Source organism: Setaria viridis, chromosome 1, assembly GCF_005286985.2.
Source record: "Setaria viridis chromosome 1, Setaria_viridis_v4.0, whole genome shotgun sequence".
Classification (NCBI taxonomy): domain Eukaryota; kingdom Viridiplantae; phylum Streptophyta; class Magnoliopsida; order Poales; family Poaceae; genus Setaria; species Setaria viridis.
The window spans coordinates 1,553,833-1,576,077 of NC_048263.2; the positions used below are offsets into that span (position 1 = coordinate 1,553,833).

The 22,245-nt window shown below is 47.2% G+C and overlaps 3 protein-coding genes across 3 annotated transcripts; 2 read left to right on the plus strand and 1 right to left on the minus strand.

The window, feature by feature from the left end:
* Nucleotides 1-3,608: 3,608 nt before the first annotated feature.
* Nucleotides 3,609-4,706, plus strand: LOC117867014 (RING-H2 finger protein ATL34). The gene has a single exon (XM_034751327.2). It carries the CDS (start codon nucleotides 3,805-3,807, stop codon nucleotides 4,519-4,521), a length of 717 nt encoding a protein of 238 aa, XP_034607218.1. The 5' UTR covers nucleotides 3,609-3,804; the 3' UTR covers nucleotides 4,522-4,706.
* Nucleotides 4,707-13,000: 8,294 nt separating this feature from the next.
* Nucleotides 13,001-15,930, plus strand: LOC117847097 (uncharacterized). Its single transcript, XM_034728259.2, has one exon. It carries the CDS (start codon nucleotides 13,523-13,525, stop codon nucleotides 15,869-15,871), a length of 2,349 nt encoding a protein of 782 aa, XP_034584150.2. The 5' UTR covers nucleotides 13,001-13,522; the 3' UTR covers nucleotides 15,872-15,930.
* Nucleotides 15,931-20,891: 4,961 nt separating this feature from the next.
* LOC117846403 (uncharacterized) lies at nucleotides 20,892-21,687 on the minus strand. Its single transcript, XM_034727565.2, has one exon. The coding sequence runs from the start codon at nucleotides 21,570-21,572 to the stop codon at nucleotides 20,892-20,894; it is 681 nt and encodes a 226-aa protein (XP_034583456.1). The 5' UTR covers nucleotides 21,573-21,687.
* Nucleotides 21,688-22,245: the final 558 nt, after the last annotated feature.

A 22,245-nucleotide genomic window follows, 5' to 3' on the forward strand; every position in this document is an offset into this window, starting at 1 on the left:
TGCGTTTAGGCGAATACTTTCGTCAATTATTGCCTCATTTCCTAACACTACCTTATTACAAGATCTATTACATAGCATGATGATGCAGGATGAGAACTCTGTTTGCATAAGATATTGAATCTGATGCACTAAGCCTCTCCAACAACACTGGCCTATCGATTCCTATGGAGCAGAGAGCTGATGCGAGGATAGAAGTGTAACACCCTAATTTTTCAACTTTTGCAAATTCATAAAATTTGTAAGAAATTTCTAGAATTTAATTGCTTGTGTATAAGGACTTAAGGATTTTCTAAGGTTGCATTTAATTTATTAGGCATTTAAGTCTTTTTGAATTCATTGCTGCATTCATGCTTGTTCATTTTCTCTTGGAGTGTTGAGTTCGAATTTGTGTTTGAACTCAAGTTTGAATTATGTTTGTTGTCTTTTAAATAATAGGAAATCTTTTTCTCTTTCTTCTTTCTTCTTTCTCCTTTTGGCCCGCTCCTTGTTTCGACCCAGCTTCTTAATAGCGTAGCGGCCCAGCAGTCGACCCATCTTCCCGCGCTAGCCTGCCAGCTGAAGGTGCCCCACCGCTCTACACCTTCCGCCGCACCCGCTGACCGCCGGGTCTTGCCTGTCATCCCCGTCCTTGCGTTGCACCCGAGCCGGACTCGAGGTCGAGTCCGTGCCACCCCCGCTCCGTGTCCACCCGCCTCCAGCCTTGGGCCCGCATGCCAAGGCCAATCTTGCGGCCTATAAACCCAAGCTGCTGCACCCCCCAACTTCACCAAAACCCTAGCGCCTATCGCCTTCAAGCCCCAGCGCTGCCACTAGAGCTCAACCCTAGCTGCCAGGCTGCCGCGCTCGATCTCTTCCGCCACCGCCTTCTCATCGACAAGAGCAACACCTGAAGCTTGGTAAGGAGGTAGGGAACCTGCCGGTGGTCTTCCTGCGCGCTCTGGTGCCCGTCTTTGCCCGCTAGAGCTCGGCGGAGTTGTCAGTCCATCGCCGAGCTGCTTCGCTGTGCCGCGCACCTCCGTCACTGCTCCAACCGCCGCTCCAAAGACCTAGATCAGTTCGCCGGGCCCCCAGCTCTGCCTCGAGCCAACCCCATTGAAAATCGTGTATCGCTGCTTGAGTTACGCTCGATTCCTTGAGCGCCGCCGCTCGAGCACCACCGCAGCCGCCAGCCACCAATCGAGAGCCAACAGCTCGGATTGGATCTGACTGAAGTCAACCGGTCAGCGTACCGGTCAACTGCTGGTTAGCCATGTCGGTTTTGCTTAAGAGCCCCTTTCCTTTTCTAGTTTTTGCATCTAATCCTACCGCAGTTCAAAAGTAATTAGATCTAAGTGCAACTGGTGATCCGCCAGTGCAACTGTGTGTATAAGGTTATCTTTTTGAGAAGCATTATGGCCAAATGTTGTATTACTTGTATCATGAAATGTGCAGTTGGTATTGATCAGATATTCAAAGAAGTGGTACCATATGCGCATATGCTGACTCCTGAAAAAGAACTGATGCACAGGGTAACAAACCTGGCAAAATGAAATGTGAATGATGCATGATGTAACAAATGTTTCAAAGAACACTGATCAACTGTTCCACGTTCTTTCACGTTCTTGGAAGCTTTCATCTTACTGCTAACCTTATGTTCAGTCCAGCACCATCATCATCAGACCTCGCCGAACGCATGATACTTGGCTTGTCAAATTGCATTATACTCTTTCTATTTTAAGGTTTTGCTACTAGATAACACCATGTTGAATGACATGGCTAACTACTCAAAAGAATTGTACTAGAACATAATATATAACACATTTTTTTAGAAAGAAAACATTGACAAACTGATGAAAACTACATTGTTTGGATAACTTTAGGAAAAGTGAACGAAAATTCAGACCCTGTGATTATATTTGGAATTAGTGAAGTGACATGGAAGTCAACAAATATACAAAAGGATTTGTTTTGAACATCATGCCATGTTAATCCCTCAGATGATATCAGGGGAGAGCTTATTCTAAAGAACCGGGAATGAAGGTACGACCGTAAGAGTATCCTAATGCACGATGTAGGAATCTTTTTTTATGATTCAAACATCTTGTTTATCGCAAAAACAAACATTCAGAATTCGACAAATATTCCAAGTTTCCAACTACTTGCAAGCTCCAAGAGCTTAAATAAACTCTTCCTGAGTCCTGACAGTCAGTCATTATCCTCTTATCTCTTATATAAGTATATGAAATCGATGTGCAGATAATATTAATGATCATTACAAGTTGCCTCTCAAAAATATCGATTTGAAGTATTAATCATTTTTCTTTACCAAAACCATGTGTCAAAGGTATATGCTTTCATGTTTCAGTAGCGTACTGCCCCCAAGTGGGCCATGTATCGTCACTTCGTCAGCCTCCAAAACTACTTGTGTCGCGAGCGTGCGCACTTTTTTTTTTCTTTGAAAGAATGGAAGGGCAAAAGCCCCTGCTGGTTATAAAATATTAAAGGTAAAAAGAAAGTTACTTACAGCAAAAACAAAACGAAGAAACAGAAAAGACTCACTGTAAGCTGTTTAGCCAATCTCCCAAAAAAGGGAAAGTAGCTCTTATTTGCTCTAGTATGCTTAAGAAAGGCAAATTCATGGTTGAACTTGGATTTCACACAGCCATTAGGTTTGCTGTTTGATTGTTGAAGATGATTAGATGAAGTTATTCTGGGTAGTTCAAATGCTCCAGGCTAGTAGATAGAATAATAACCTCCATGCATGAAGAATGGCAAAAGAATACTAGGTTTAGTGTTGTAGGCATATGAAGATTTACTTGTCTGCTTGGATGGCTGAGGGACATTTGAGTGTCCTGCCATAACCTTATAAACTTTTGCTCAAGAGAAGAATTGAAAGACCCAAATGTACGACCAAGTGTCTTTATGGTCCCAGCATTCAGATGTAGCCATATGTAGGTTATCCAGGATATCACTCACTCAGCGAAATTGACTAATAGCCTGCTCAGACATTGGAACTTGAAAGAGATTATGTGTCCGAGTGATGTGTCTACTTTTAATATCCGTGCCGGTGGGATATCACACTGACACGTATAATTCGTCATTCGTACCGGCTTCAACGCCGTCACGAATAATCAGCCTCATTTGTATCAGCTTCGTGGTGCCGGTCTATCAACCGATGTGAAGGAGGTTTTCGCGCCGGCATATAGATGAGGTGCTATGCAATAGTGCCGCATCATCTGTCATGTTAATATTCTCAAACCATTGCAACGATATTAATGTTCTCGAACCATGGTAGCATGGCAGCCAAGATGCGGTAACTTCTACAACCATTGGCGAGTATACAAATCTCACTCTTCAGCTCTCTTGACAATAGATCACCCGTACAAGTTATGTGTACGTGAAGGTCAACGACGGACTACTAAACATAGAAGCCACGTACAATCAATCACAGACGTAAGCAGTTTGTGTGCCTTCTGTATAAACAAACTAAACTTGATAAGTACACGGCCTTTTAAAATTTAAACGTCGAGCAACAGGCCATTGCGACAGCTACTTCCTGCATCCAGAATGATTAAAAAGAGCAAGGGGAACTAAAGGACGTGCATCGGATATTCAGATGCCACATCCACCTACCAATGCAAACAACTCCATCAATTATTTGCCGCGCGCACCTTTATAACAAAATTATCCACGTATCCGCCCGTCCGTACGGGTGAAGAGCTAACAAGTTTTCGACTCACCTGAGGCCGCTCCCACCGTTTGAGCTGCGCCAAGCTTGACGCTTCGGCACGGCACCGGCGCGGCGCGGCGCGGCGGCGCGCGGGCATGTCCGAGTCCGACGAGCCGGACACCTGCTACCGGTGGAGCTGCAACTTCATCGTCGCGCACGCCGTCTTGGTCACGGGGTTCGTCACCGCGCCCGTGGCCGTCGTCCACCTCCTTAGGCGCCCGCACTCCGGCGCCGCCACGTTCTTCGCCATGTTCGCCGTCTTCTGCGCCACCGTCAGCTCCATCCTCTGCTGCCGCTTCTACGCCGACCTCAACCGCCCGCCCTGGCCGCGCTGGTTCTCGGCAACGGCGTCCGGCGGCCAGCAGCAGGACGACAGCGGCGGCGGCGGTGGCTTAGAGTCGACGAGGGAGTTATCGAACGATCTCCGGCAACCCGAGCTGCCGGTGATGGTCCGCCTGGAGATGCAGGCCGCCCTGGCGACGGACCGGATCCCGAGCTACGAGCACGGAGACGGCGCCGTGGACTGCGCGGTGTGCCTGGGTGATGTCGAGAAGGGGGAGACGGTGCGGCGGCTGCCGGCGTGCCACCACGTGTTCCACCGCGAGTGCGTCGACCAGTGGCTGCGCGCGCATGCCACGTGCCCGGTCTGCCGGAGCGGCGTTCTGCCGGAACGGCCGCCGGAGTTCTTGGTGAGCGTCGAAGCAGTCCATGTGCAGCCCGGGCTGGTGATCCCAGCACGGGCCAACATTATGCTCCCGGGCCAACAACCCGGTATCGGGCTATGGTTTGGGCCGGCGTCACGCCTGAATTAAGAGCTTGTGGATCACATACGGATGTACGAGATTGAGAGGTGTAAACTATGAGTCTGTTTGGTTAGTCTCTAACTCGTGAAAAAATTGTTGTGAGCTGTGAGTTGTAGAAAAGCTGTTGTGAACTGTGTGTTGTGGAAAAGCTGAAAGTTATTTGGTTGAAATAGAACTGTAGGTTTGGTATGAAATGTCTGTGATACCCCTGAAGGTCTGAGATGATATGCAAATTCATCATAAAACATTACGTTGTTTACAAATTCGCATATAAATGATCAGTTTAGAAAGAAAAACTTAATTTTTTTTCGTTTTGCATCCTCCGTTAATATATGGTCCAGTTAAGGTGTTTCTATCTCATTTTCTCTTTTTTTCACATCTATTTTTAATGTTTATTTTTCAGATTCTAATATCCACACATTTTCCTGTATTGGAAAATCAAACCAAATAACAATTGGCATTGAAAAAAACAATTACTCACAGCAAGCCGCAAACTCCCATCTGCCGACGAGCAAGCAGCACCAATCTCACTCTCGCAGGCAAAAATCGAGCACGCAAAAACTCAAAGCCCCGGTTGGAGATGCTCTTATCTCCCTCTTTCCCATTCGTGTCTCCCTCGCTCGATCTTGGGTGCCGCCTTGGAGAGGATTGGGGCCACCAGGAGCGCCGCATCAAGGTGCCCGCTCCTTGAGCTCTCCCGTGCTCGGTGTGTGCTTGCGGAGGTCGTTGCCATCCATCGTGGAGCAGATCAGCTCAAGCTTTCTCGGCGATGGCGGCCGGTGCAACTGGGTGTTCAAATCGCTAGTGGAGGAGGAGGAGGAGGGGCCCGAGGAGGGGCGCAACCGTCACTGGTCAGAGAAGAGGAGGGGCCCGGAGAGGGGCGTTGCTCCCGTTGGCCGGGAGAGGAGGGGGGCCGAGGAGGGGCGCCAACACCGGGAAAGGAGGGGTCCGGGGAGGGGCGCTGGCCAGGCGCGGGGGAGGGGAGGGGCATGGCTGGGCGCGGCGGAGGGGCGCGAGCGAGAGGTGATGAGAAAAGAAAAGGAAATCGAAGGGGTACGCTCGTAACCGATGGCAGGCGGGTAATTTCGTGGAAAAGTTGCCCCTCACAGCCGATAAAAGCAAGGGAGGATGTGCTGTGAGATTTGTATAGAGGAAAAGCTGCTTTTGTTGTAGTTACTTGATATGGGGTTACCCTTTTAGTTGACTTTTATTTTTTTTTAAGCCAAAGCACTTCGAAAAATCTAACCAAAGGCACCCTATAAATGCATTCATGCTTTCCAGGGTAGGCTAGTCTCAGTGAAGAAAAAAGGAGTTTCATGATCATTAAATAACATGCCACATCAGTAATTTTGTTGATATAGCAAAATCATTATGAGGAAAAAGGATAGTTCATCATATGTGAGAGAAGTTCCATCACCATGAAACCTAGCAGGCACAAAATTGCGCTGAGTAATTTTTTTTAAAAAAAAGAAATTTTGCGCTGAGACTGACCTTAAGGAGCCATGTTACGATGTGTTATTCTCAAGTGTTGAATGTTGATTACCTTTGCTTTTGACTAAAGCCTGTTGCCTCCAATAGGACGCCGAGGCAACCTTATTTAGGATTTATATTGATACGCCAATTTGCAAGAACAGTTCGTGCTTCATGGAGATGATCAAAGTCGCTCCTCTCTTGGAAAAACTATACTGACATCTTTCTGATATAAGTTATATATGCGGAAAAAGTTGCCAGTGAGAAGTTGTATTTAGAAATTGTATGGATAAGTTATGCATAAAAGTTGTGTGAACAAGTGACGGGGAGGTGGAAAATACTAGTAAAGAAGAAGAAAAGGTCATCTCCTATTCATATACTAGTAAAGTGTAGGTGCGGCATACACATGTTATTAATAAGAAAACTAAAATTAGTAGGGGCAGTGAAGTCTTTTCCGTTCTCCACTGATCTGTAAAACGGAGAGATTATATATAATTTTTCTCCATCATGTGGTGAACAAAAGAAATTAGCTATGAAAATCACCCCAAAAAACCACAAAACTTCATGTCAATTAAAGGAAGCGAAAGGGGAACACGAATTTCTCAAAGCAACGAGGTGATGAATTAAGCAAGAACAACAAGGTTCATGCTACAAACGAGCGTAAATATCGGATGCCCCGAACGAGCGAGACAGCTAGTAGCATCATCACGTCCAATGGCCACAGGGACTGGGAGTGCCGAATTGAAGGGCCAAGCAGCATACGTTGTACCGGGAGCGGGAGAAACAAGGCTAACTGTCTCCAAGGAAGGACATCTAAAAGTACACACACGGCATATACCCACTCAATAGGTGTCTAAATATCTTCAAAATAATGCTATTTCGTTTGTAGCGCCCAAGAACAAATTAAAACGGTGAATTGCACTAGGACGAACAATCTATTAATGTTACGAAGGTCTGCAGCAAGGCTGCTGATAGATGCAATTTGTGTCGAAATTGTTCGAAAACAAGCCGTGGTGAAATGGACTGTAGTCCAGCCGCCCTCGCCTACATCAGCGCCGTGTGGATGACCCTCACGGCCTGGGCCGTCTACAGTCTTCTTCTCGCCGCGTCGCCGGAGGCACCATGCAACACCACACTTGAGCTCCTCGTGGTGCTGGCCGCGGCAGCCGGCCGGCTACTGCTGGTGACGTGCCGGCCTTCCCTGCCCGCCGACGCACACGCTAGTGCGGCCGCGGCCGGCCGTTGTCGTCCTCGCCTCGCCGGATACCGCGGGGCGAGCGCACGGGCGACGGACGCCGCCGCTGGTGATAATCAGGTCGTCCGGTCACACGAGCACGGCGACGCTGCCGCCAGCAGCACGGCGGTGCGGTGCGTGGTGTGCCTCGGCGAGGTGGGGGACGGGGAGCCGGTGAAGCGGCTGCCGGCGTGCCGGCATCTGTTCCACCAGCATTGCATCAACCTGTGGCTCCACGGCCACCCGACGTGCCCGGTCTGCCGGTGCAGCGCCTTCGCGCCGCCTCCGGGGCCAGATGGTTCGGGTTGACAACCTTCTGAACTCCGTGACAACATCCTAAACTGTAGTAGTTGCTGCGTTACTAGATGAGCTCTTCTACGAGATATACGATACGAGACTAGTTCGAAAAGAATTAGTATAAAAATATCCGACGGTCAAAATTAATTGTATGCTAAACTTCGCATGTGGTATGAGTAGCATACATAAGTAGATCCCGTTTGGATACTCCTGCTAAAGTTTAGCACCTGTCACATCGAATATTTGAATGCTAATTAGAAATATTAAACATAGGCTAATTAAAAAAGTCACATAAGATGTTTGATGCTAATTATAAGTATTAAACATAGGATAATTACAAAACTAATTGCACAGATGGAGTCTAATTCGCGAGACAAATCTATTAAGCCTAATTAGTCCATGAGTAACCCTGATGGATTAATTAACCGTAATAGATTCATCTCACGAATTAGACTCCATCTGTGCAATTAGTTTTGTAATTAGCTCATATTTTGTCCTCCTAATTAGCATCCGAACATCTGATGTGACCCTGCTAAAGTTTAGCGCTTCGTATCCAAACACCCCGTAGTATACGTAGCATAAGGGTATCATGCTAAAAAATATATAAATAACATCACTATAATTTTATTTTTAACACTAGCGTAAAGTTTAAAAAACATTCCATTTAAAATAACAATTTTTATAATATAATAAGTATTAAACTATCCATAATAATGAACGTTAGATCTTACCTATGCTACGTGTATGTCTATTGCTCAAACGATTGATTTTTGTGAATCTGTCAATCACTTTTTTTTAGCCGTGGATGCTAAATCCAACGGCTGGTGGGAAGTCAGCTATTCTATTTTGTCTGCTCATCGAAATTGATTGAGAATTACTTTCTCAATCACTTTTCAAAAGAAGACCCGTTAAGATGTTGTACTGACTAGAATTGATTGAGATTTACTTTCTTCTAAGGGGTGTTTGGATACGAGGTGCTAAACTTTAACAGTGTCACATCATATGTTCGGATGCTAATTAGGAGAACTAAACATGAGCTAATTATAAAATTAATTGCAGAACCATGTGCTAATTCACGAGACGAATCTATTAAGCCTAATTAATCCACCATTAGCAAATGGTTACTGTAGCACCACATTATCAAATCATGGACTAATTAGGCTTAATAGATTCGTCTCGCGAATTACACTCCAACTGTGCAATTAGTTTTATAATTAGTCTATATTTAATACTTCTAATTAGCATCCAAACATCCGATGTATGGATGTTAAACTTTAACAGGTGGGAACCAAACATGCCCTGAATCACTTTTCTAAAACACAGGAACCGTTGCATTTTTTCAACTTTTTGGGCCATCTTTTTTTTGGGCCGAGTTTTTTTTAGAAAATAACTTGGATGGGCCTTTAAAACAAAAAAAAAGCCCAGATGATCAGAGGTAGTGGGAACTACAGATGTTAGCCCGCCAAAAACAACAGTTTTTAGATTCCTGCCCACCCCTCACGGTTTCAGCTCTGCCTATTTAAATAGGCAGCCAGAGTCCAGGGTACAAACCAAGCAAGAAAAGAGGAAAAAGAAAGAAACGATCGCGTGATGGAAGAAGGCATCAAAAAAACGAAGCGGAGGCTTTGGCTAGAGGCGACCTGGAGAGAGCAGCATGGTGCTGATGAGATCCAGTTGCTTCCCCAGGTCAGTTTATCCTGCTTCCCCCCTTTAATCACAAAAAACCAGATTCTGCTTCTTGTTGATCCAGTTTATTTCCTTTGTGTGCGAGATCCAATTCTCTTTCCTTTTCCTGTTGAAAACCAAAATCACAACTGTAGATTAGTGTTCCATTCTGGATGCAGAACCTAGTTTGAGAAAATGTGTGGGGAAATCAAAATTTCTATATGAAATCAACATGAAACTACAATTTCTGGTGATTAGAAAACGTTGATATGAAACAGCAGATTTCAGTTTTGAACATGTATAGAGTACCAGTACTAGAAATCAACATGAAACTACAATTTCTGGTTATTAGAAAAAGTTGATATAAAATAGCAGATTTCGCTTTTGAACATGTATAGAGTACCAGTATTGTTTCAGGTTATTCCTGCTATGTAATTTCTCTTTCCTGCTATTGTAAACAAAAACTGAGTGGCAGATCTATTGTAAAATTTCTTTCCTGCTATTTTATTTACTGTTATTCTGTAAAATGATATATGATAGAAAAGGAAGAAACTCTATCCTGTTATCTAATGTGTGAAATTAAAAATTGAAAACACAAAACTGTAGCAGAAAAACAGTACTTCATGATATGTTGTTGAAGAATACAAAGTCCAAAAAAACAGATCCAGAAAATCAGCGAAAAAGGAATTGTGGTTTGCTACATAGTTACCACAAGAAGATTGAATGCATCCCTGATGTTTTTGGTGAAAAACAAATACATGTTTCAGGTGGGGCAGCAGGGTAGGGGTGGCAGGTTCCCTATTCAATCAATGTCACTTGGTGAGTTTCAAATGTATGGCGACTACATTTGTGCCCCAACAACAGATGGTACAGGAGTGTTTGACAATGCAAATGCAATGGAGGCTGCTGTTTCTGTTGATTGGGACAAATCTGTAAACAACATGTTCATGCCACCAGAGGGTGGTTACACAGGGTTGCTGCTTGATCAAATAAGAACATCACAAGAAATGTCGCGAGATACAACTTTTGAGGTGGGTTGTTTGGAGCAAAAACTACATAAGTTGCTACGCACTTGATAAATAAGTAACTACCGCACATTCATATAAGTTGCCGTAGTAAAAAAGGTATTCCAAAACATATGCATCATGTACCTTGTTTTATATATCTCATCATAAAAAATGTAGTGGTGCAAACGGAATTGAAAACGGACACTCCATAACAAAGTTATCACACTTTTTTAATGGTGAAACTTAAAAAAGGAGTGCGGCTACCGAAGCCTACCTCCCTCCCGTCTGAGCTGCAGTACGCTGCATAGGTCACGCACTCACACGTTGGTGTGACCTATCGTCCGGTAGATTTTTCCATTGTAAAAGGTAAACACTATTATAAGCCCTTGTAATCTTACAATATCTGCATGTTTGATAGTGATTTTTTGGGCTACGCTACAGCTCAGCTGCGATGGCCAACAACAGAACTACAGAAAAATGCAGCCAACCAGCTGAATAGGATGGGAAGGGAGTGTTTAAGCCTGCAAGCCGCAGCTGCAGCCATCCAAAAACCAGGAGCGAGCAGAGCCTATGTCATCATTTATTTTTTATTAATATAATCCATGAAATTTATCGGAGTCAGTACTCTCCGCTGATATCAGTGACAATATTTTCTAGCTCCGTCCCTGGATCCGAGTAAACCTTCCATATACTAGTTTTCTTACTGTATAGAGTAAGCCTTCTATGGAAAAAATCCTTTTTATACTCAGCCACAAAGCGACACATTTACTAAATTTGATTGCTCCAACACCATGACCAACAGCTCCTCGGATTCCATTCAAACAACCGAGATCAACCACTGGAGTCAATCTAGTTGCCAAACCATACCATAGTCCGGCTAACACCATAGCCCTACTAATCATGAATAAGTCTAAGCCTGCTCTTAGCCATGAGTCCATAATCACAGCTAATATACTAGTTTTCTTACTGTACAGAGTTTGCACATTTCACCCATGAATCGTGTTTCCGTTGCGCATCATACTTTCTGAGATGGTCAGCTAACTGGGGACCCACTAGAAGACCTTTACAAAGCTCAGCTAACTGGGGACCCACTAGAAGACCTTTACAAAGCTCCTCCTAGTTGTAAACACCCATTGAGATTTCACTGTTGATAATTAAACATTCTCTCACACTAAACAACAGCCCAAAATTATGAATTTTCCTTTCCCGCAGAAGAAAAAAAATCCATAGAAGGGCACATTTGTCTCTATTTAAGTAAAATCACCTGTTATCTCGTTCTTCAATCTTACGATTGCTAATAATTGGAGGCTTCTTTTGAAGCCTCCACATGAAGCCATATAGGATCCTACGTGGACACTCTAAAAAGAGAGAGAAATCTTAGAAATTCTCTCAAAAAAGCTAAATATTTAGCTATCAATTCAAAGACTCAAATCATCATAGCCATTAGATTCATTATATTTTTTCTAAAAAATTACCAACCTCTGTTGTTATGAAAATAGCTGAAAAATAACCCCCTATGTAAATTACCCACCTCAGCCATTATAAGAATAAATTAAAGTAATCTCTAATCTTCATATAAATTACCCACTAATGCCATTATAAAAATATAGTTTAGAATAACCCCCATAGTTTGAATCTAAATTGCCCCACTAATAAAAATAACTCAAAATAACCCCTTAAATTTGCATCTAAACTATCCACGTATGACATTATTGAAAATAATATAATGTAAACTCACCTTCATTAAAAATATACCCTAAGGTACATCAATATATGTTTCTTTATTGTCTATTTCTTACATTGTTAGTATAGAAAATAATGATTAAGGTATATACTATGATGTGTGTCACCATTTATAAATATATAGAGGAAGTGATGATAAGATTATATATTTACATATTAAAAATATAGCTAAAATTTAGGATCCATTAAACAAATTCAAATGCATACCTAAGATGCAAAATAAAAAAATATAATTGTGGATGAAAAGGTTATAGAATAATTACTAACGAAAGTTTATTATAATCAATGAAGATAATAAGTATGTATCTATATAAGTATTATGTTAGAAAATTTAATAAATAAGAGAGAGCTCAATGTAACAATTTTCATTTTTAGCTATGTGTTCTAATTTTTTTTATTGGAGACTCCGAATTAATTATCACGAGACACGCTAGGTAAAAAGATAAATAGAAATTCTCACAAAAATCAGAAACATCCGGACATCCAATCTGTAGACTCTAATAATCATAGCTATTTGTCTATTATAGTTTATAAAACTTACTCACCATTACCATTTTAAAAAATATTCTAAAGTAAACTCCTAAATCTATATCTAAATTACCTACATATGCCTTATAAAAATTAATCTAAAGTAACTATATAGTTTTTATTTAAATTATCCATACATATCTTTCTAAAAATAACTTAAAATATCTTTCTAAATTTGTATCTAAATTACCCAGGTATACCGTTAATAAAAATAACCTAAAGTAAATACCTAAATCTTAATCTAATTATCTGCATGTTCATTACGTAAAAATGTTAAAAAGCAAATCAATATATGATACTAAATTATCTATTTCTATTATTGTTAATATAGGAATACTAAGCTGAGGTATATATGCATAATAGGTGTCACTATGTGGACCGTTTATACATGAATTCGAGGAAGCGATGAAAAATACTAATTTTATTTTCATATTAAATATAATGTATGGAGGTGCGATGTAAAGTGAAAAATGTATGAATGTGGATGAAAAAATATATAAAGTAATTACTAATTAAAAGTCTATCACAACTGGATAAAGATAAGTATACATCTATGTTAAATATTAAATAAATGAGAGATGTAGATAAACAATTTTAACTATTAATTAGGGATCTAATTGTTAAATAATTTTTAATACAATCGCTCTTAAAATTATTAGCCCGTGCGAGAACAAGTTGATGGACTAGTGTTTTACAATCAGGAACAAGTTGCCCTTTCGCACTAGCCCCATGATTCAACTTGGCACATGCGATCCATCTGGTAGGTGCCTGGTCTCCTCCGTAGCATCTCGATCTGGCTCCTTTTGCGTAGTATGTTTGATCCTGCAGATACTGAAGCACATGAGCCCATGTGGGCAGGCTCCTCGGTCAACTATAGACTTTCATCCATTCAACTATCTCCGACCCCACAACACTAACACCGCCGAAATCCGTAGCTCCTGCAGTTCAACATTTTGGACTCATGGTGCCTCCTTGAACACTCTGCACCTTAATTGGATCACAAAATGGGCAATTGCTGCTGGGAATTTCCTTGCTGAATTGTACAGTTTCTTCTAAGGCCACATCCATGGAAGCCGCCAGCAGCAAGATATTCCCCAGCTTGCTGCTGAATCTTGCCTTCTTGTTCTTGCCATGTCTCTCTGCCGCCGTCTCGTCCAACCAGTCGTTCCAAGCAAGCATGTCGAAAGGACCCATCCATCGTGACAAATCCGTCTTCGCCGACGAGCGGCACTGCCAGCCCGTGCTCTCCTCAGCCGCGGAGCTCAGGTATGGCGCTGACAGTGACGGCAGCCTGAAGTACAGGATATCATTCATAAATGGCGACTGGTGCCAGGACGCCGGCCAAGCTCCCCTGCTTCCGTCACATGGAAGCTCTGCCGACGCCGCTGCGGCTGGTCCTGAGTTGCCTGAAGCGGTTCCCCTCGCGTCCTTCATGCTCTTGGAGATGAGCGACATGGTGCCACGGCGAGGGGCCCGGACCGCCCTCAACGCCAGCGGGGTCCTTAGCCTCACCATCACCCGCAACAACGGCTCATCGCACATGGAACTACAAGCGTCGCCGGAGTTCCAGCTTTTGCCAGGGGTCGCCAGGCTCCTCATACATTTCCAAGGTGTGTATACCGAGACGAAGTCGTCGGGGATTGGTGACGACGGCAGCGCCGGCGGCGAGAGGGTGCTCTGCATGGTCGGAGACACTGTCCTCCCCGTCTGCGACAGCAACTGCACGGACCTGTGGGAGTGGACCAAGAACCGTGGCAGCGGCAACATCCTGCTCGTGCTACGGTACCCGAAGGCGGCCACGCTGACAACTCGCGCCGTGCGCGGCGAGATGAGGAGCACGAGCGCCAAGTCCGATGCTGCCTACTTCGACACCGTCCGCTTGGTGTCGCAGCTCGCCTTAGGGTACGGCTCCGATTACCGATTCCAGCCAGAAGATGCGGAGCTCTATACCGTCGCTGTCGCTGGGTGCAGCGACGACCCGCTCTTCCATGACGGCGACGCCATGGACATGGAGAGCCTGAACAGCGGCGCCTCTCTCTGCGACGTCATCTACCAATCCGGTCCCGACCGCCTGAACCTGGTGATGGAAGTGATTCCAAACCGGGACTGCAAGGGGACCGACGCGTTCTGCAGCCGTGTCGGGCCGTTCGAGACCACCGGCCGCCCCGGCACGAGCGCTACGGAGGACACGGCGTTCACCCGTTCCGCCACCGTCGCGATGCAGGGCCTCAAGTGCGAGTGGACGTCCAGCGTTGGCGGCACGGCGGCGGCGGCGAGGGTGGCGGCCGTGTTCCGCTACGTGCCGCCATGGGAGCACCAGCCCACGGCGGCGTGGCGTACCGGCCTGAGCGGCGCGACCCTGTCGAGCGAGGGAGTGTGGAACGCGTCCACGGGGCGGGCTTGCATGGTGGGCTGCCTCGGCGTCGGCGAGGAAGCGTGCCGCTACCGCGTGACCCTGTCCGTCCGGACGGCGTTCTCCATGACTCGCCGCGGCTTCCTCGTCGGACGGATGACCGCCATGGACGGGAGCCACGCGCCGCTGTCGTTCCAACAGCGCGTGGACCCCCGGTTTGGTCGCTACGGGGCGTCGCCGGCGTCGCTGCGCATGTCGTACAGCTACACCAAAGTCGAGCAGGCTCGGGAGCTCCTCCTTCGGCGCAGCGTACCGTCTGGATTTCGTGACAGCTTCGTTGCCAAGTCGCTGCTCAGCTATCCGAACATCGCCGGCGATGTCGATGACATGGTGAGCCTCTCCAACCTCGCCGACAACCTTGGTCTCCGATTTCAGTGCGTGGGGAAGCTGCCGTTTGTGCCGGAATGGATCGAGGAGCCCTGCTTCGAACTAGAGATACTCTCTGTCGGCACCCTCGTCGGAAGCTACTCTCCCCAATTTCAGGGTAGCAGGTCTAGTACGTGGATCGAACTACTTCGTAGAGTCCGTGCCGTGGAAAATCAGCAGATACTGAACGTGTCCGCGGGGTTCACGGCATCCAGGAACTTACTCAGTCCGATTCCGGTGATGTCGGTGGAGGGCGTGTACAACCCCGTGGATGGGCGAATGTACCTGATCGGCTGCCGGAACGTCCACGCGCCATGGCGAGTCTTGTCGGAGAGAAGAGACGACCTTGAAGACGGGATGGACTGCTCCATAGAGGTGACGGTGGAGTACCCGCCGACAACGACGCGGTGGCTGCCGATCGGCCAGACGGCGAAGGTCTCCGTCGCCAGCACGAGGGAGGAAGACGACCCGCTGCACTTCGCCAGGTCCGAGCTCCGCACGGTGCCCGTCGTGTACCGTGACCAGCCGTGGGACGAGCTGGTGAAGCCGGTTTTGGAGGGGATTCTCTGCATCACCGTGCTGTCGGTTGCTCGAATTGTTTTTGTGCCTGCTGCGTTTTTTCAGCTGTTCGGATAGACGTTCTTTGAGATCCAGCCAACGGTAAATGGTAAGTAGTAAATGGTTTCTTATGCAAATTAATCACCTGCCGGTGTAAGGGCTTCGCATTGTTGGCCGAGACGGTGAGAGCGTGACAATTTCCTCGCATCTGTAAACTCCAAGAGGTAGAAGGGATCTTAGACACAAGCAACAACAATAACAACAACTAGCCAAATCCCAGCCTTACAATTCCACACACTTTAAAAATAGAGAAAAGGAAATCCTCGTTCTTCGTTTGCAGCGAACAAAACAACGGTGTGGTTGTTAGATAGAAAAACACAAAACGGCGTGCTGCACTAGGCCGGACATCCCATTTATAATGCTGCACTGCATAGCACCAGCTTCAACGATACCAAGTTCTAGTTGTGTATGGTCAGAAATGGTGTTGAGGTGGAACGACGGCAGCAGGGTCGCACGCTTCAGGGCGATATGGCTCAGCCTCGCCGCCTGGGCCCTCTATGCTCTCCTCAGGGCGCCGAACACGCCGGGCCTCGTCGTCATCGTCGAAGTCGTCGAGGTGCTGCTCGCAGCCATTTTCCTCGCCACCATGGCGCAGATGGTATTTTGCCCGGAGCACATCGTCGGGCCGCGGCCCGGGGGTGACGACGGCGAGGGCGACGCGGCCGTCCTTCCGCTGGTTGACGGTCAGGTGCCTCGCGTCACCGACGACGATGAGTCGCTCCCCAAGGTGCAGCCGGCGCGGCAGTGCACGGCGAGCGCCCGGGTGGAAGGGGTTCGGGCCGTCGTCGCGCGTTCGTACGAGCACGGCGGCGAGGTCGACGGCTTCGTGGCAGAGTGCGCGGTGTGCCTGGGCGAGGTGGAGGATGGGGAGCTCGTGAAGCGGCTGCCGGTGTGCCTGCACGTGTTCCACGGGATGTGCATCGACGTGTGGCTGCGCGGCCACTCGACGTGCCCGGTCTGCCGGTGCGGCGTCTTCGCACCGTCGGCGGGTGAGATGGTGTGAGCGAGTGTGTGACAGCTTCCCTGCGTCTGTGCTTGCCGTTTCCATGTTTCTTTCGAGCACTGGTAATGGGCGGAAAACAGTAGCATCCTCAATTTGTCACCCCCCATCGATAGAACTAATGAACTGGTCCAGCTCGCGTGCAGGCCTCATCATGGCCATTTGACGCGAACAGTCTGCCCGGAAGAAGAAAAAAATTACAGCAGTGATTTTCAGCTCCTAAATCAGATATAACTAGGTTAGATAGTCCGTTCTCGACTTACTATCGGTTGGTCTTAAGATCGGGTTCATGGGGTGTACGGTGTACCGCGCAAGACTATGGTCATCGTAGTCTACAAAAGCATGTTGATGAGCTCGCATAAACCGGGGTTGTGTCCTCGTGTACATCATTATCCGAGCAAAGGTCACGTGAGTTAATGCCCACAACCCCGCCCACCGGTCCACGTCAAGCGCGGCTAGCCACAGTTCAAACTTTGGCGCCTCAGAAGTACATCAGTTTACCGGATCCCACGTATCGATATGTGATTAGGGTGTTCAAAGCTTGATCAAAAGCCACCAATCCCTTAGTGTCCTGTGTGCATCACAGGTAGGATTTGTTTCCATACAGCTACAGTTTCACTAGTTTGGAAATTGCATGTCCATGGAGATAGCTCATTTGGTTTAGGGACACAGCCACACAGGTCATAAGTAACAATAAGAATCAAAACGCAACGATGAGCTTTATTCATACAGAGCAACTAAATTGGATGGAAACAGGAGTATTCGTAGGTGTTTTGGGCCATAAGCAAATATAAAGAGGAGCTAACCTGACTTAAGTTGCTGCCACAGTAGCTAATAAGAGGCAGCCAACTCTAAAGGTTGCTAGTTAGGCTTATGAATTAGCCCCTACGAAGATACGAAAATATTTATCACATTATCTTAGCAATTCTTGCCAGGCTAAGAGGCAGGGCCGGCCGGGGGGAGGGGGGTGCAGGGTGTGCGACCGCTCCGGACCCTTAAATTCCAAGGCTCCCAAATCCCAGAGGTACGGTAACGGTAACATAATCTTTAGGAAAACGGTAATGCTTATGTTCCAAATAGTATTAAGGTGGGGTCCAGAAAAAGGTAGTCTTTGTTACTGCCCCGTCCACAATGGTTCACAATAAAAGTATATTAAGGTGTGGACCCACTTCGTGGTTAAAAAAGGGTCCAATTCATCTACCGCACCCCCTCATCCCTATCACCTCATCCTACTGCTGGTCCTCTCTCCCGCTCGCATCGCGCGCCCGCCGCCCCTTGGCGGAACGGCGGACGGACGGAAATCAGATAGGAGATCGTCAATTCGCTTATGTGATTAGGTGATTCGATTGCTAATTCCCTAATTCTCCATACCATTAATTATTAATTCACTATCATAAGTTATTTAATCTTAACTGATTTATAACTATTGTATATTTATAATAATTTCAGTACTATGGGATATCATGTCGTCTACAAAATATGAATCAAGTAACGAGAAAAGGAAAAGAAAAGGACGTGTGGATGAGTTGATAGAATCACAGAGATGAGCTATGGGTAAATTTTGCAAGAGTAATCAGGGTTCTGAGAGTAATACGGGCGCTTTGACAAACCCAGATAAGTTAGCAATAGTTGTTGTGGATGAACCAACTAATGGGAATCAGGAAGAAAATGTTAACATCAACGTTGATGATAACAATGTAAGTGAATCTGAGAACACAGTAAATGCATCATGTGTACATGCACAATCTGCTAGTGTTGATGAGCAACCAGTTTATACTTTAGATATTTATGATCTAAGAAATTAGGATAATCTTGATAATAAAGCAAGAGACATATTAGTCGAGAAAAGGCCTATAAGAGAAGAAAATATCGAATTTCCTAAGTGACTTTGCATCGAGGAATATTACAAAATAATATAATATGTATAAATAATTTGATATGAATATTATTTTTAGATACATTTAATTATTTATTGGTAACATTTCATATATATTTATTGGTAACATTTCATATATATTTGTTATAATGTTTATATTAAAAAGGCTCCGAGTTTTACTTTCGCATCGGACTTCCCGAATCTTAGGACCGGCCCTGCCAAGGGGTCATTTTAATCCTAGACAAATGTATAGATCACTTAGCGATGTAGCTCTCGGAGGAATAAAATTATTTTGTGAACATAATGTTTTGTAGTCTTGTTGAGCCAAGCATATAACTTTTGGATATGGTCGTGCTTTCTGTAGAAGGAAAAAAAAAGAAAGGCAGGAAATATGAAATGTAGAAGAAGCTTGGATATATCTGGAGCACAAAAGAGGAAGACAGGGACAGCAGGAATTCTCACCGGATTAGGCTCGAAGGAGCCGCCGGCTACCGGCGTTAACCCAGGCTCGTCCCGTTGATCCGTCCAGCCGCTGAGGTGCTGCAGCGTAGGAACAGAGGGAATCCAAATCGAGGAGCCTTAGCACCAGCTGGGAGGGGATCTGAAGAGGCTCGGAGCATCCATCGCGGTGAGCACCGCCGATGAAGCCGACGACCGCATGGCTCGACCGCCTCGGCGACGGCAAGCATCGGCGGAGCGGGCGGTGTCCGTTTCGGCCAAACGATAGGAGGGCGAAATATTGAGGAGGCATTGACGACGCGCACGGCAGGCGAAGCCCAATAACAGGAGGCCTAGACGACGGAAGCAGATTGCGATGGGCCAAGACGACACATGGGCCAGGATGTCCGTTGAAACGGGAGGCTGGAAATGGTAAAAAAAAAAAAGCCAGGCACACAAAGGGTGCACCCGTCAGAGAGCAATACAGTTAAACGAAGAGTTCCCTCTCAAAAAAAAAGTTAAACGAAGAGTTAATTTTTTAGTCTTGAACAGTAACTTGATGGCCTGGGAGGCTCCTTTTTCTTCCTGCCTATGAGGTTAGTTATTATTATTATGTCCTCGCACTCGGTAACCCTTAAACCCTAACCCCAGCTACTTTAAAAAAAAATTAAATTCGATGGTGGCGCATTGTTGGAGACGAATAGGTGTATGTTAATAATACCCATGACACTAGGCACCGCACAACACATTGACGAGAGGAAGATGCGCATGGTATTTAGCGCCCAACATGTGTGGTGACCCAGGAGCAGCAACCGTGATGGCTAGGAGAAAGCGGGAAGCCCACGTACATTGCCAAGTGTGTCGCCTCACGGCATAGATTTACTACTGGCGCACGACACTAGCTGACAAGTGGGTCCATGTGCGAAGGGTAATTTTGGCCGCCCAGCTTTCTTCTTCCTCCTTTCTTCTTCCTCCGTTCGCCTCCGCATCTCCCGCACGCGAGCTCTGCAAGTTAGGGTTTAGGGTTGCCGGGGGTGGGTGTGGTCTTCTCCAGCGAGTTCACAGGTACAGAGGAGGCAGGGGCGTCACGGTGAGCTTCTCAATGGAACACAATTAAGGGTCGGTGGCGGACGGTGGTGGCAGATTCAGCAGCTCCGGCCGCCGGAGTTGATGGAGAAGGACGGTGCGGGTGCGAGGAGAGGAGAGACGGTGTCAGATAGAAGCAGCTGATTCGGCGGCAGGAGCTGCCGGACACGAGGAACATCGGCGCCGTTGGGGCACGATGGCAAGCAGCTTGTTGGCGGATGTCCGAGGAACATCAGCGCCGCAAGGGCACGACGGCAAGCAACTTGTGGGCGGAGAGGAAGACGAGAAGCTTGTGAGCTTATTATTGGGCCACTGAAGGCGATAGCTGTGGATTTGTCGCCTTCGGCAATATCTAGAAGCGCCCTCCTCTCTCGGCATCTCATGAATCATGTCTGCAAAAGGAAAAAGGCTTTGACGCGTCTAAAGGCTTATACATCCGTTGCACAGTGATACAGTTCTTGTTTTTTTAGGGGTGATACAGTTCTTGTGAACTGCCGTACACTCAGTAATTCAGTATCCAACAATTTACGTGCAGAGAAAATTAAGCCTTGGCCACTTTGCCTAACAGCGCGCGCCGCATGAGATATATTTACCCTGGGCTGCTAGGCCGGCCCGAGAAGATAAATGCCAGACGGGGCTCAGATCGTCGCCGTGGGCCGCCCATGAACTACTCCAATGTTCACCACGAGCTCCTCCACCGCCCGTTCGGGCGCCGCCGGCAGCACGCCAGACCGGCAGACCGGGCACGTCACGTGCCCGCGCAGCCACAGGTCGATGCACTCCCTGTGGAACACGTGCCGGCACGCCGGCAGCCGCCGCACCGTCTCCCCCTTCTCCACCTCGCCAAGGCACACCGCGCAGTCTTCGGCCGCGCCGCCATCGACGTCGACGTCGCCCAGGTACTCGTAGCTCGGGATGCGACCCGAGGCGAGGGCGGCCTGCATCTCCACGCGGCGCGTCATCGGCTGCTCGTGCTCGGGGTGGCGGAGGGCGTGCGACGTCTCCCGCGCCGTCGTTTCTTGGTCGACGCCGACGAAGGACTCGCCGTCCGCTAGCTGCTGGCCGCCTCCGGACGCGGAGCGCCAGCGCGGCCAGGGCGGGCGCCTGAGCTCGGCGTAGAAGTGGAGGCAGAGGATGAGGCTGGCGGCGGTGCATAAGGCGGCGAACGCGGCGAAGAAGATGGCGCGGCCCTCGCGCGGGCGGTGGACCAGGAGGAGGACGGCCACCGGCGCCGTGACGAAGCCGCTCGCGAAGACGGCGTGCGCCACGACGAAGTCGCGGCTCCACCGGCAGCAGGTGTCCGGCTCGTCGGCGGACATGGCCCGAGCGCCGCAGCCCGTCGAGACTGACGCGGCCGCGTGCGTGACCGGTACGGAGAAAACTTTAGCTGTACGGACGGACGGCTAGATACCTTCGTATTTAGCATTGCACGGAACGGAGATTACGTGAGTTAATTGGTGGCATTCGCAGTAAAAAAATTGGGCGTCTTGGACGGAGCGCATCTCTGTGTCCGTCGCTGCAAAATGTGGGCAGCACGCCGCGCGCTTAGTTGAGGTCATTGTGGAGATGCAAACGATGAGTTTCTGCGCGTCAACTGCGTGTTTTCTTGTCTTTGTTTTTGGATGGTTTCACTTTCATAGCATGTATCATCGTTTTGGAATTGTATACCTTGCTCTCACTTGTTTCTACTAGTAATTAACTGGCTATGATTGCGAGTACTTAAAGACGATCCGTCGACTGTAATGTTTGAAAAGGCTTTTTTTTTTAACCAATGTAGGAGTACAGCATACTACTACTGTTGTGTGAGCCACAAGGCTTTGGCGTGGGCCGGAATGTGAACAGAAAGAAAACCAGGCCGGATTGAGCTAGTCTGTAAGTCCTTCCGGCCCAATACTCTTGGAGATCTGGCCCAAATGCCCAACGCGAGCTGCTCATTCCCAGCCTGCTGGTCTGGCGCTTTTCAGGTGTTCCAAGTTTAAACCGGCTGCTCTG